Source organism: Falco rusticolus, chromosome 10 (genome assembly GCF_015220075.1).
Source record: "Falco rusticolus isolate bFalRus1 chromosome 10, bFalRus1.pri, whole genome shotgun sequence".
NCBI lineage: Eukaryota > Metazoa > Chordata > Aves > Falconiformes > Falconidae > Falco > Falco rusticolus.
This window is the reverse complement of record NC_051196.1, coordinates 24,072,415-24,084,683: the sequence shown is the minus strand read 5'-3', so window position 1 is coordinate 24,084,683 and position 12,269 is coordinate 24,072,415. Positions and strand designations below refer to the sequence as shown.

General features: G+C 42.3%; 1 protein-coding gene and 1 long non-coding RNA gene across 2 annotated transcripts; one reads left to right on the top strand and one right to left on the bottom strand.

Annotated features, from left to right (window-relative positions):
- Positions 1 to 274: 274 nt before the first annotated feature.
- Positions 275 to 2,282, bottom strand: LOC119154823. The gene is made up of 2 exons (XR_005106545.1): positions 2,171 to 2,282; positions 275 to 550 (listed from the first exon to the last, which is right to left on the bottom strand). It is a non-coding gene; the product is annotated as an uncharacterized LOC119154823 (long non-coding RNA).
- A 1,295-nt stretch (positions 2,283 to 3,577) lies between these two features.
- Positions 3,578 to 11,272, top strand: GID8 (GID complex subunit 8 homolog). Its single transcript, XM_037402563.1, has 5 exons — positions 3,578 to 3,685; positions 4,905 to 5,034; positions 6,222 to 6,418; positions 6,930 to 7,127; positions 7,438 to 11,272. The coding sequence occupies exons 2-5, from the start codon at positions 4,917 to 4,919 to the stop codon at positions 7,609 to 7,611; spliced, it is 687 nt and encodes a 228-aa protein (XP_037258460.1). The 5' UTR covers positions 3,578 to 3,685; positions 4,905 to 4,916; the 3' UTR covers positions 7,612 to 11,272.
- Positions 11,273 to 12,269: the final 997 nt, after the last annotated feature.

The window sequence follows — 12,269 nt, the reverse complement described above, 5'->3', positions numbered from 1 at the left end:
AACTACTGTTTGCCATGGGCACCAAGGCATCATCCTCGTATTGCACAGAGATGGTCTCCCCAGACTTGGGATGTCACTTCTGCTCTCTCACCCACCTTTCCCTTCACCGAGATAGTAACCTTTTCCAGTGTTTGAAGATGCAAAGCCCTGAAATGTAATACTCACTTTATGTGCACCCCTTCTCGCAGTTGTTCTTCACTAAACGTTCTGGTGAGCCAACTTCAGCAGCCAGGGAAAAACTAGAGACAGAGTTAGCCCATGAAAAGAGTAGGGATAAAAGCAAATGAGCAAGTTTATTCCCTCCATGTCTAGTGTTTTTGCTTTTATTTAACAGATAATTGATCATTTGAAGTCTGAAGAGACTGATTTCTGTTGGTGGTGCTCCAGCTCTACCTTTTTTTTGGTGGAGAAAGGCCTCTGTCTTCAGAGTTAAGCACATCACTCAAAGTAGATGCATCAGATGTCAAGGTACTGTATCCTCTGTGTCCTTGATTCTCCAAGGCTCTGGATACTTCAATTTTCATAAAGACTAGATGAACTCAGAAAAATACTTTACTGAGGGTTAATCATATTCACATGCAGCCCCCCCCGCCCTGCCACGCCGCGCCCCCCCCCCCCCCCCCCCCCGCCTTTTTTTGCAGGGATTTTTCTGACTTCTCCAGGGATAGTGATTTTGGTATGGGACGCACTCCACTCAACTCTAAACACCAGTCATCAAAATACTTCTTGACATTAGGAGGTATCAAATCCTAATATCTGTAAAAATTCCACAAACTGCACTGAATTACAGTTATTAGATGTTTGTTTTCAGCTCAGTTTTGTAGTCTTGCCCAAAAATCCAACTTCCTATGCTATTACTTCCCTCATTACTGTAAGACTCTTGTAGGACTGCAACATACTGAACCCACAGGATAGTTTCCTGAGAGCAAAGTATTTTGTTTCCATGCATTTTAATCCAACTTTGGAGTCACAGTAGTATCCTGCAAGGTTTTCCCTGAGTAATAAACTAAAGATTTGGTTCCAACTTTGGGGAGAACGTGGGAGTTTTTAACAGAAGTTAGGCTTTAGTGCTAGGAAAAGAACAAATGATGTAAGAAGCTTTTGCCCTGAATTGCTGCACAGCTTTGTGTCTTCCTACTCCCTTCTTAATTTTGTGACATTTAACCAAGAAAGTCCATCCAAGCTTGGTATTTCCAAATCCTTGAGTATTCCAGGCTATGAAGCACAGGGAACACAAGCATTCCTCTTCACTAAAGGCAGCTGCAGGTATTATACATGGGACGATTAAACATTTATTCAGTGAGCCAGAAGTTAGAGGGGAATACAGAAAGTGATGAGGCAGCTTTCTATCAGAAAAGCTAGTATAAAATGTCTCATTTATCACTCAAGATACTGCTCAATCCTCCAAACACGCAGTTTTCATTGCATGTGGAACAGTAATAGGGGAAAAAAAGGGCCTGTATCAAGATAAAGGAATAATAGTTTTATAAGGTTGTTGGTTTTTTTTTAATGTACTTAGGGTTTTATCACACTGGGCTAATACTGCCATGAAAGGTGTCATAACAAGTAGTACTATTTAACTAAATAAAAACAATTCATGCATTAGAAAGTCACTTTCTTTCCAGACTCATTAAGAAAATACTTAAATAGTAATATTCAAAGCCTGTTTGTTGCAGCTCTAGTGGTTATAACACCTCTCCTCTCAAATGAAAGCAGAGTTTCTAAGATACGACGTTACCAGAAACATCAAAAAGCTAGGGAAAGCACATGAAAGGAAAAAAACCACCAAGAACAAAAAGAGAAGAATGCAGCTGGCCACGATATTCTGGACAACACCACTATAAGCTTTTTGTTAACATTATAGTCAGAAGAAATGCCAACTCCTAAAAATATTAAAAAAAAAAATCCAAAACCAACCAAGCTTTTTTCATGACAAGCAAAACCACAACTTGGGAGCTGCTTTTAGCCCATTTTTACTTCTCTTTAGCTTAGGGACAATAAAAGGATAAAGGGAAACTTGTGCTGCAGTTGAGCAAACATACCCAACCTCTGAAAAAACAGGTGTCAGCACCACACAATCAAGCATGCTGCCAAACAGCAGCTCACACGTTAGCTTACTTATTCAATATATTAGTTTACTTACTAGAAAACAGCTACACCTATTCTTTACCTGTAAGCAGCAACTGTGATGTGAGTTACACTCGGTTGCCTCCTCTCTGCTTGGGATATGTTTCCCTCTCTCGAAAAGACAGGAAAACCCCTCCCAGAGAGGAGTATCTTCCTCCTCTCCCTGTCTTTATGGAATTCTCCTGAGAAACTCCACCTTTTGGGGAGGAGCTGACAAGAACCAGACAGGACATCTAAGCCAGCGAGAGATTTACAAGCCTACCGGTTCAAAACTAAAGAGTGTGAACGTTTATGTTTCCCAATGAGTAAAATTCATTGAGATTAGTTTTTATATTAAAACCTGAAGACCCCTCTCCAATCAATAGGAATACTTGCTACACTGCAGCTTTTTGTCATATGGCTAACAACTAATGGCACTTATTACTAAATATTTGAAATTCTTTGTCCCAAATTCTGCATTGTTTATAAGCTTGGAGCTTGCTTTGGGGAAATATGTTAATAAATTATTGATTACATTGTAGATTTGTGCAGTTTTGATGTAAGGACAGTTGTAATGGAAGTGAGCTTTGGAGGTGGCACTTTACTGCATGGTTACAAACACAAGAGTGAAAAATGAGCAATTGTATCCATATTCCCAGTCTAAGTGAAATGACGTTTTCCTGAGGACTATCATTCGTAGCATTTCACACTTAGTGGTATGTCTTGAGCCTGCTCTTCATTTAAATATAGAAATTGAGGTGTGTTCTTGGCTTTTCAGCAGAGTGCTTTAATTCACAAACCCTGCTGGCTCTAGCGCAGTGAGTTTATTAACTTTCCTCAGCAGCCAATACAAATATTGGCAGAGATGACAGAGCAGAGCCCTCGGCAGCGGGAGCTGGCGGAGCGGCACACTCCTGTCCCGGGCTGTGACCCACCTCCCTCGCCACTGCTCTGGCACATCGGCAGGGCCAGGCAGCCCCAGCCGGAATGGCCAACCCTTGCCAAGCTCGAGGTCTGCGCTGACCCCGCCATGTCCGTGGACCAATCGCTCAGACTCTGCCTCGGCCGTCAATGCCAGGCCGGTGCCCCGCTCGCAGGCAGGCCCGCACTGCCACCGGACACGTTATGGAAGCGTGGGGGGGACATGGAGCACACAGCAACTGCGGTATCTCCCGGGCCCGCCGGCGAGGCAGCATGGCGGAGCCGCACCGAGCCCTGCGCTGCCGCCCGCCCCGCGGCCGTGAGCCGAAGAGGGGCTGGGGGCTCCGGGGCCCCTCAGCCCTGGCCGCCACAGCGGCCACGCCGCCTCCAGTGACCCCCACCCCGCCGGCTGGCCCCGCGCCCCGGCCGCCCCCGCCGCACGGCCGCCGTGGGCCCGGCTGCCCGCTGGCGGGGTGCGCCCCCACGGCAGGCCGACACTCTGTCCCACACGCCGACTCTATGGTTGTGTTTTCTCGCCCCTCTCCGGGCGCTGATTGGCCGAGAGGGCGGTTCTCGCGAGATCCGCGCGCCAGCGGCCTGGCGGAGGTGGCGGAGGGGCTCGCGTTCGTGCGTTGGAGCCGGCACCGCGGCGCGCTCGGTAAGATGGCGGCGGTGGGTCCGCTCCTTCCCTTAGCGGCCGGGGGCCGGCGGGGGCCTGCCCTTGGCCCGGTGGGTCGGCCTGGCGCTGTCCGCTGCGGGTGGTGGGGACGCGCTGGGCCTGTGGCGAGCTGGGCCGAGCGCTTCGGTGGCCCGGGCCCCGGGGAGGGCCAGGTCGGGGGCAGCGGCTCGGCGGGCCGGTGACGGGCGGCGGTTGCGGGGCGGGGGGAGTCCCCCCGCGGGCGGGCGCCGTGCGGAGCTCGGGGCGGCGCGGCCCGTTGCGGCGGGAGCCCAGTTCCCCCGCCGCGTGGTTGGGAGCGGCGTGAAAGCGGGGCTGGGGCCCGATCGGTCCCGGAGGCGGCCCCGGGCGGCTCCTGGCTCTGGCTGTCCGACTTCCCGGGGCGCAGTGTGGCCTTGGTGGTAGTTCAGGGGAGGGAAAACCTGTTGGAAGTGGACTGGCGGTGGGAAGGCGCTGCCGCTCCTGCCTGGCTGAGAGGGGTGGTGGTGCCTGTTGCTGTTGTTGTTGCCGCCTCTCCTCCCCCTTTCGCTGCCGCTGTGGTCGTGACTTGAAGGTAGAAATGAATGAATGCCGGCTTTAGCAAATCGATTTGCTTGCCAATCTGAAAAAAAAATCTGCCGTCAAGAAAAATGCTAGGAGCTAATATTTTAGTAACGTTGACAGGAGTACTTTTGGGGATAGTGAAGCTAATGGTGTCAGTCTTTTAGTTGTGCACTGGATAACACATGTATCATTACAGTTTTGTAGCTGTACAATATATGGAGCCGTCCTGTCTAAGTTGTGGTGAAAACTTTAAAGCCAATATTGTTTACGTAGGCTTTGCTTTAAACATTTGTTACAAGTTTTCTGGCTGTCAATCTCTGATTCACTTGTCTCACACTGTGATGCTGTGTGTTCTGTGGAAATCCTAAACAAATTTTTTTTGGAGTGAGTTTAATAGTAAGTACAAGAAGACAGTATTTGAATTTTTTATTCTGATAACTGATGAAAGCAGCTTTAGAGACTGGCTAGTAAATGTGAAACGGTGCAGTAACAGGGAGGAGAAAAATGCAGAATTGTGGTTTGAGATAAAAGGGTCTCTTTCAGATTATTAATTTAAAAGATCTCATTAAAAAAAGATGTAAAGATGGTAGTAACACAGTGCTTACATACATTACACTTCTTGAATCATGTTAAATGAGTTGCTTTTCTTTTCTTGTAGTAAGAATTCAGGATGAGTTATGCAGAAAAACCTGATGAAATCACGAAAGATGAATGGATGGAAAAACTTAATAACTTGCATATCCAGAGAGCAGACATGAACCGCCTTATCATGAACTACCTTGTTACAGGTAAAAATGAGTGGTAGCGCTAGGAGGCTTTTAAGTGCACGCCACTTATGTTATCAAGACAGACATTTTTGGCTAGAACCTGCTACTTGATGGAATGAAATCAAGGGCTTTGAGGACTTAGTGATTGCTGTTGGCTTTTCTTAGCAACATACAGCTGCTCTTGTGTTCCTTCTCCTAAGTGGAAACTAAGAATCAGACACAGAGCAGTTACCATGCAATAGAAGTGACATTTATTAACCTTACCTCTTCTGTTAAAGGATGTAGAAAGTGTTTTCTGGAGCGCTGTGAACAAACATGACCCATTTCTGTATGATGATGTGCCTTTTTATGCTGTTAAAACAGAGTTCAAGATATGTTGCAGTTGTTAAATAGCATTCTGAAAGCTGCACAAAACAACTATCAGAAGCAAGTTTTAACTGGCTAGAAGAATAAACTCTAAAAGGGCACTGTTGTCAAAATAGTTTGAGACCAAAAATACTAAACCCTTCAGCATATAGCCTGACTATATACTTAGAACAATCAAAAACCTTTAGAAATTGTCCCTAGCAATTATGATGCATACCATCACAGTAAGCTATACTAGGGTGGAGGCGTTTGTATCCAATCTACACCCCTGTTTACATTGCTGTGTAGGTGAGGCCTCTGGGATGAAGGAAGAGCATCTTAGTGGATGGCATAAATGATTTTTGTGTATATGAAAGCATGACTTAGGATTTAAAATAGCCGTTACGACTTTAAAAAAATATGTTGGTATGAGAAAGCAAATTTCATTCTGTTTCTTCTCAGTAAAAGTGGTAGGTCTGTGTAAAAAGACTTGGGGGCTGTGGGGCAAAGCAAAACCACCCAACTTTTGAAAACAGGATTTTGAAAATTACATTTCAGAGTAAGTACAGCGCTCTGTTTAATAAAGTATAAAACAAGCTTTCAGGTTAAGAGGTATCAGACTACAAGTTGCGTGCATCCTTAGCAAATGAGGGCATGTAAGTTAAGACTGAATTCAGCATGCACTGTTCGACGCCTGTTGGATAATTGACTATTTAAATAGAGAAGAATTTTTCAGAGGTTCAGATTTAAGTCTTTAAACTTGCAAAATGCACAAGCAATACTAAAATATTTTCATTGAAGCTGATTTTTTTAAAAAAGTGTTTCATGAAATGTATTTTATAGGTAAAATGTTTCTGTTTCAGAGGGCTTTAAAGAAGCAGCGGAGAAATTTCGAATGGAGTCTGGGATTGAACCCAGTGTTGATTTAGAAACTCTCGATGAAAGAATAAAAATTCGAGAAATGATACTGAAAGGACAGATTCAAGAAGCCATTGCATTAATAAACAGCCTCCATCCAGAATTGCTAGATACTAACAGATACCTTTACTTTCATTTGCAGGTAAGGACAGGTGGCAAACCTTATCTTTGTTTCAGAGGTTGCTGAGAGACTGGAAAAAGTATTGCAGATGTTATGAGTATGTTGGGAAGTTTGTGGCGAAGCATGATGCAATTTCATGTGTTTGTTCTTTGTATCGTTTTGTAGCAGCAGGAAACTTTGTGGTGTAGTGCAGGAACTGTCATACGTATACACTTACTAATGTGAAAACTTATAACAGCATCAGTGGTCTGTGACTTACCGACTTCCAATTACTGTTGGTCTGTATTTCTAGTAGTTCCTTTAGTAACACATCTTTTCAAAACTCAAAAGCGTCAGGTTACCTTTTCCAGTAGATTTTGTAGCCAGGTCTGCCACTTCTTGTCTTACAGACTGAGGAGAATTGACCTCAAACTGTCAAATTATGGATTAGTATTTGTCTCAAATTACACACTAATGTCTGAAGATTGCAGTCTTGAAATACTGAAGATTTGTTAATTTGTTTAGCTAATATTCCCATGTTTTTTGTATGTAGCAGCAGCATTTGATTGAACTGATTCGGCAGCGTGAGACAGAAGCAGCTCTGGAATTTGCTCAGACCCAATTAGCAGAACAAGGCGAGGAGAGCAGGGAATGCCTGACAGAAATGGAGCGTACACTGGCTTTGCTTGCCTTTGATAATCCCGAAGAATCACCATTTGGAGACTTGCTTAACATGATGCAGCGACAGAAGGTAGTCCTTTCTCAAGAGGAAATTGATGTCTTTTATTCATATGTGGTGAAAATAACATCCAAATATTTTTGAAATGTTCAGAAAAAATGTTTAAAGAGGTGTGCAAAAGAACAGAAGTATTTCTTAAGCAAGATTTAAAAAACTGGAGTTAATGTATTCAAGTATTTGGCTGTCTTCCTTGTCTCCAGGCTCATAGTCTGTGGAGCTTTGTCCTGACCATGTTCTGAGGAATTAGCACACTAGGTGTGATCTTTCCAGTGTCGGTGTGACATTAGTAGTGTTAATCATATAACAACTATTTCTTTTCCAGGTTTGGAGTGAGGTTAATCAAGCGGTTCTAGACTATGAAAATCGTGAATCAACACCCAAGTTGGCAAAATTACTGAAACTACTACTGTGGGCTCAGAATGAGCTGGACCAGAAGAAAGTGAAATATCCCAAAATGACAGACCTCAGCAAGGGGACGATCGAAGAACCCAAGTAAATCGTGTGCAGATGGACATCAAACAATCTTAGTACTGCACAGTATACATTTATATCAGTCTGTGACTGAAATATTTTTACTACAATACAGCACTCAATTCAGATTTTTCAATGAACATCTAATTTGAAGGGAGAAAAGTCCCTTTTAAATGCTGCAAAAACTGCATTGAAAGGCGCTGTATCTCTTTGAAAGTCTGACTTAGGCTATGCACTATGATACATTTTTAAAAAACAATTAAACAAGACAGGAAAAATAGCATTTTTAAAAGTACAGAACTCAAGCTTTCTAATTGGCTACTGATGCCTAGTTTAGTGGCCAGTGCGTTAATACGGAGTTATATTGGCAACTATTCAGTTAAGTTTAACTGTCTCCTGTTTGAAATGTGTATATAGAACAGTGAATATTTTCTACCTTTAAGTTATAGCCAGATATACATTCCCCTTAAAAGTAACTGGTCAAGTTTTCATCTATAAACTTTGCAGTAAGGTCAACCTTTTGCTTAGGAAATAGTGTACAAACTTGTAAATCATAATTTAAGGACTTTTCTTTTTTTTTTTTTTTTCCTTGTTTCTGACTTTTTGGTGCTTTATATGGTGAGAGCTATGTTCATAATGGATCAGTGACCCAATTTTCAGGAGGAGTGTTGTTGGAAGTAAGTTTTTTCTTAATTTTCATGAATGACCAAAATGGCCCCAAGGCATTTGAGGGTTTTTAACAGGGGCCTTTCCCCCTATATTAAATTTGCAGCTGTAGACACTGCAGTGATTCTAGCAGGCTACTAAAGCTTTGAAGGCCACTTGATATTTGTAAGCTGAAAGACATGCTTGTGTTAGGAAATTAAGTGGAGGGGAGAGATACTCGTTGAAGCCTCTGGTGTATCATCTTGTGCAGGATATGCCTTTATGCTTGCTGAATAAGAATCGTTTTAGAGCTGCTTGGGCTGTTTTAATGCCTTTTGCTGAGCAGAGCAGGGCTGTCTAAAAACAGATTATTTCCATTTTCTCAATTCTTCCATACCTTTCTGAAGAGATGCAGTTCATCTTCACCTGTATTTGTTTACTGACTGTCCTCACTCCAGTTAGGATTATAGTTTTAATGTTTTACACGTGAAGTCCAGACTTTAAGTCAACAAATTGTAATCTTCTGGGTATGGGATGTTTTGGTCGACTCAGTTTTGCAGCACTGGACGTTGGTGTATATCCAGTGGTAGTAAGCACTAATCTTGCCAAACCGATCTCTAGATTTTTAGGTCTGTATATCAAGTTATTGCAGATTTGCTGAACAAAGACCAAGCTGATGGGTGAAATAGCTTAACATCATGAAACACTGGCAGTTGTCACACCAGTCCCATACTGTACATAATCTAGTCTTGTATGGTAGATATTACCCTGTAGAATGAAACTTAGTTTTCACTTAATTTTACTGGAATACTTACGCATTAAACTGTATAAAGCTTTGCAGATACACCTGACTTATGGAAACTAACAAAACCTGTTACTGATTGCATTACTGTGAACACTGTTTACTTGTGTAGCTATTTTTTGTGGGGGGAAGCCATTGTTTGTTAAGCAGCTATTAGAGATGCAGAGCACCAAGATTAAGCTAGATGGTGGATGTGACAAAATTATTTGTTCCCATTTATTACTGATTGTTCTGTTCTCCACTTTGAGGCATTTGTGGTATGGAGGTCTTAAAGTTTGTACATAACAAACGAGCTGTCAGTAGCCCCCCAACTACTACAGCAGTCTGGCTTTCCTTCACCCAGGCTGGTTATTCTAACACCACATTTTTAACAGTTGCGGGTGTTTGGTTTGGTTATTTTTTTTTTAATTCTTTTTTCTTTTCCTCTTCTTTTTCCAGTCGGTTGATGTCTGAAAACCATGTATAACTTTCAGTTTGTGAGAAACTGTATGGTTAATGTAACTTTGTTTAATAACAAACTGCAGAAACAAAACTGGAATAGCTCTAGTTTCTTCATATATGAACTGATCAGCTTTTCCTCTGTTCTGACACTTCCGTTGTTAAATCTCATCTAAAGCTTCTCCCAGATGAAATGGAAAGTGGTGTGGTTTTGTGGAATAACTAGCATTTTTCTCCATGAGAAATGCAGTATTAAGTCCTGGTTGAGAAGTTCACTGTACTTCTAGAACGCTACGTTAATTTCATATAGTATCTGGGCAGAGATTGAGCATAGATTACTTGAATTGTCACTAGCTTGTTTTTGGGGTTTTTTTTTTCCCATTAAAAAAAACCATGTTTTTTAAGGGGTTTAATATAAAATTAGTATAGAACTATCTCACTTTGTTTTTATGAACATGCCACATTGATAAGCAGCTTTAATCTGTAAAGTTTTTGGTAACTGCAAGAAAATATTCGAAAGCTATGCATTTTAGAGAAAGCATAAAGGTAGTGATATTGGTACTTCTAAGGATCTTTATATTAGTGTATATAAAATAGTTTGCATATACAAATATAATATATAATCTGTTTGAAATATTCTTGAATGGTAGGGGCTGTGAAACATAATTTATGGAAATATTGTACACAGTAAACAGATGTCTCAGTACACGAATGAACTTTTGTCATATGCATGAGAAGTGTCTTATTTGGTGACTACTAATTAATGGGATTTTGTTAACCCATTTTTGTTAGATAACCACTTTAACAAATATTATTAAATGCCACTTTGATCAGTTTGCTTTAGTGTAAAAATACATATTTTGTTCCACTTAATCTAGAACAGTATGAAAATAACTTTTGTTAGAAGATTTGTTCCAAACTCAGCGGTGGCAAACAAATCTGGTAATTAAACGTGGTACACTACACTCATTCCTCCCCCAGCCTTCCCTTTGTTGAAAGCAAGTAAGGTCTTTTTCATCAGTGCTATGGACATGGAAGAACTTGGGTTGTAAAATACCCTGTCTTACATGCCTTTGCAGAAAGGCTGTATATCAAGTGTGTTTTGATTAGGCTACAGCTCTCTTCCTCTTTTCCAAAACCTGTCACCTCCCTAGTAATGTGTCATCTTCGCTATTACCACGTCTCTGTTCTGCCTGTCAAATCCAAGCTAAATTGCGGTGGCTCCTGTTGTGCCATGGAGTCATTTGTTGAAGGGTGGGGGATAACAGGTTTCCATGAAGACGAAGTGCCAGTGGTACTTTCTGAGAAATCCTTACTGAACTCTTTTAATTCGATACAGCTGGAAAAACAGGCTGCTGCACAGAAACGAACAGCAGAATTTTAAGTAAAGCATTTACTCTCAAGACTTGTGAAGAGGCAAACATATGTGCTTGAAACCAGGTGAAGTACCTCTCTCTCTTTAGGATGATTTCATTGAAACACTTTCAGCTCCTTCCACCCACATTAAAAGAAAAATTGCAATGAATGTGGAGAGCACTTATGTAGCATTTAAGATGTATGAAATTACCTGGAAAGAATGTTGTCTCCTTTCCACTCCTTGTATATATAGGGGAAGCCATTACATTATTCTAGGATGATTTTTATTGTTTTTAATTTGTAAAATTTATGCTTTGTATGCTTGAGTATAAGCTTAAAAGCATTGCTAAAAACCATCCTTGAGTCGTAGATGACTGTTGCTTGACTTCAAAACACTTTCTGTCCGAGTTTGTTACAAAGCTTATTAAATTGAGTTGGAGCGTGATCCCTGTGTGTCTTATCTTCACGGGTGATGGGACCTTCTGCGGGCAAGAGCACCAGGAAGCATCCTTGAGATACTTCCCTCAATAGAAAAGGGTATAGAGTAATATTTTGTCCTAAATCTGCCTTTAGGCTACAACAGGTTGAAACAGGTTCTGATCTGCACTGCAGATCTCTCTTCCATCCTGAAGCAATGTCACCGCTCAGTGTTTTTTGGTGCTATGATGTTCTTAACGAAAGGGGATGAGTAGGGTTTGTGAGCAAGTGTCCCCAGCCCTGCTTGTCAGCCGGTTTGGTTTACGGGCTCACCTGTGCAGACCCAAATCTTAGCAACCTCGAAGCAACCAACCAAAGCACCCTCAAAAGGATTTGTACTTACCAATGGGCACATTGAGGTGCTAGAAACTCTCAGTTGCTTTCCTCCCTCCTCCTGCCTTCGTATGATTACATGAAGGATGATGTTGGCCAGACTGTCAGTGGGCTGCACATTGATGCATTCAGGCACCTCAGAACCAGAAAGCCCCATGCGCTCTCTGATGTTAAATGGGGATTCCAACAATGTTCTGCTGTCTTGAACCCACCTGCGTGGATATCTGCGTGGGGGTTGCTGTTCATTCAAAAGCAATCTCAACTTGCCAGCTTCCTTGATGGCGTGCTTATTTTTGAGCACGTTGTTTGCAGCAGTTTTGCAAAGCCGTGTTACTCAGCACTGGAAACCACGTGCGTGTTCTTCCGACTGAGGGCTGGACACGCTGTGTGGAACCTGCGTGTTGGTTGGCAGGGAGCTCTCAAGCTGCAGCTGGGCCGTCCTTCCAGGAGACAATGAGCGTCCTTTATGGAACATGCGAGCCTATTTCCCCTTTCACACCCCTTCAGGATTTGGCCTTGATCTGTGCTTAACTTCATAAAGTCTTGAAATAATACAACCGTCGTGTGGATAAACTTCAGTGATAGTAAATGCTGGCTCAAATCCTAACCCAATAATCTTTTGTTTGGTTTAA

What these genes read in the sequence shown, in the direction of transcription:
- GID8 (XM_037402563.1), top strand. Translation starts at nt 4,917, where the DNA reads ATGAGTTATGCAGAAAAACCTGATGAAATCACGAAAGATGAATGGATG. An exon ending in ACCTTTACTTTCATTTGCAG is followed by an intron (nt 6,419 to 6,929) that starts GTAAGGACAGGT and finishes TTTTGTATGTAG; the next exon opens with CAGCAGCATTTGATTGAACT. An exon ending in ACATGATGCAGCGACAGAAG is followed by an intron (nt 7,128 to 7,437) that starts GTAGTCCTTTCT and finishes TTTCTTTTCCAG; the next exon opens with GTTTGGAGTGAGGTTAATCA.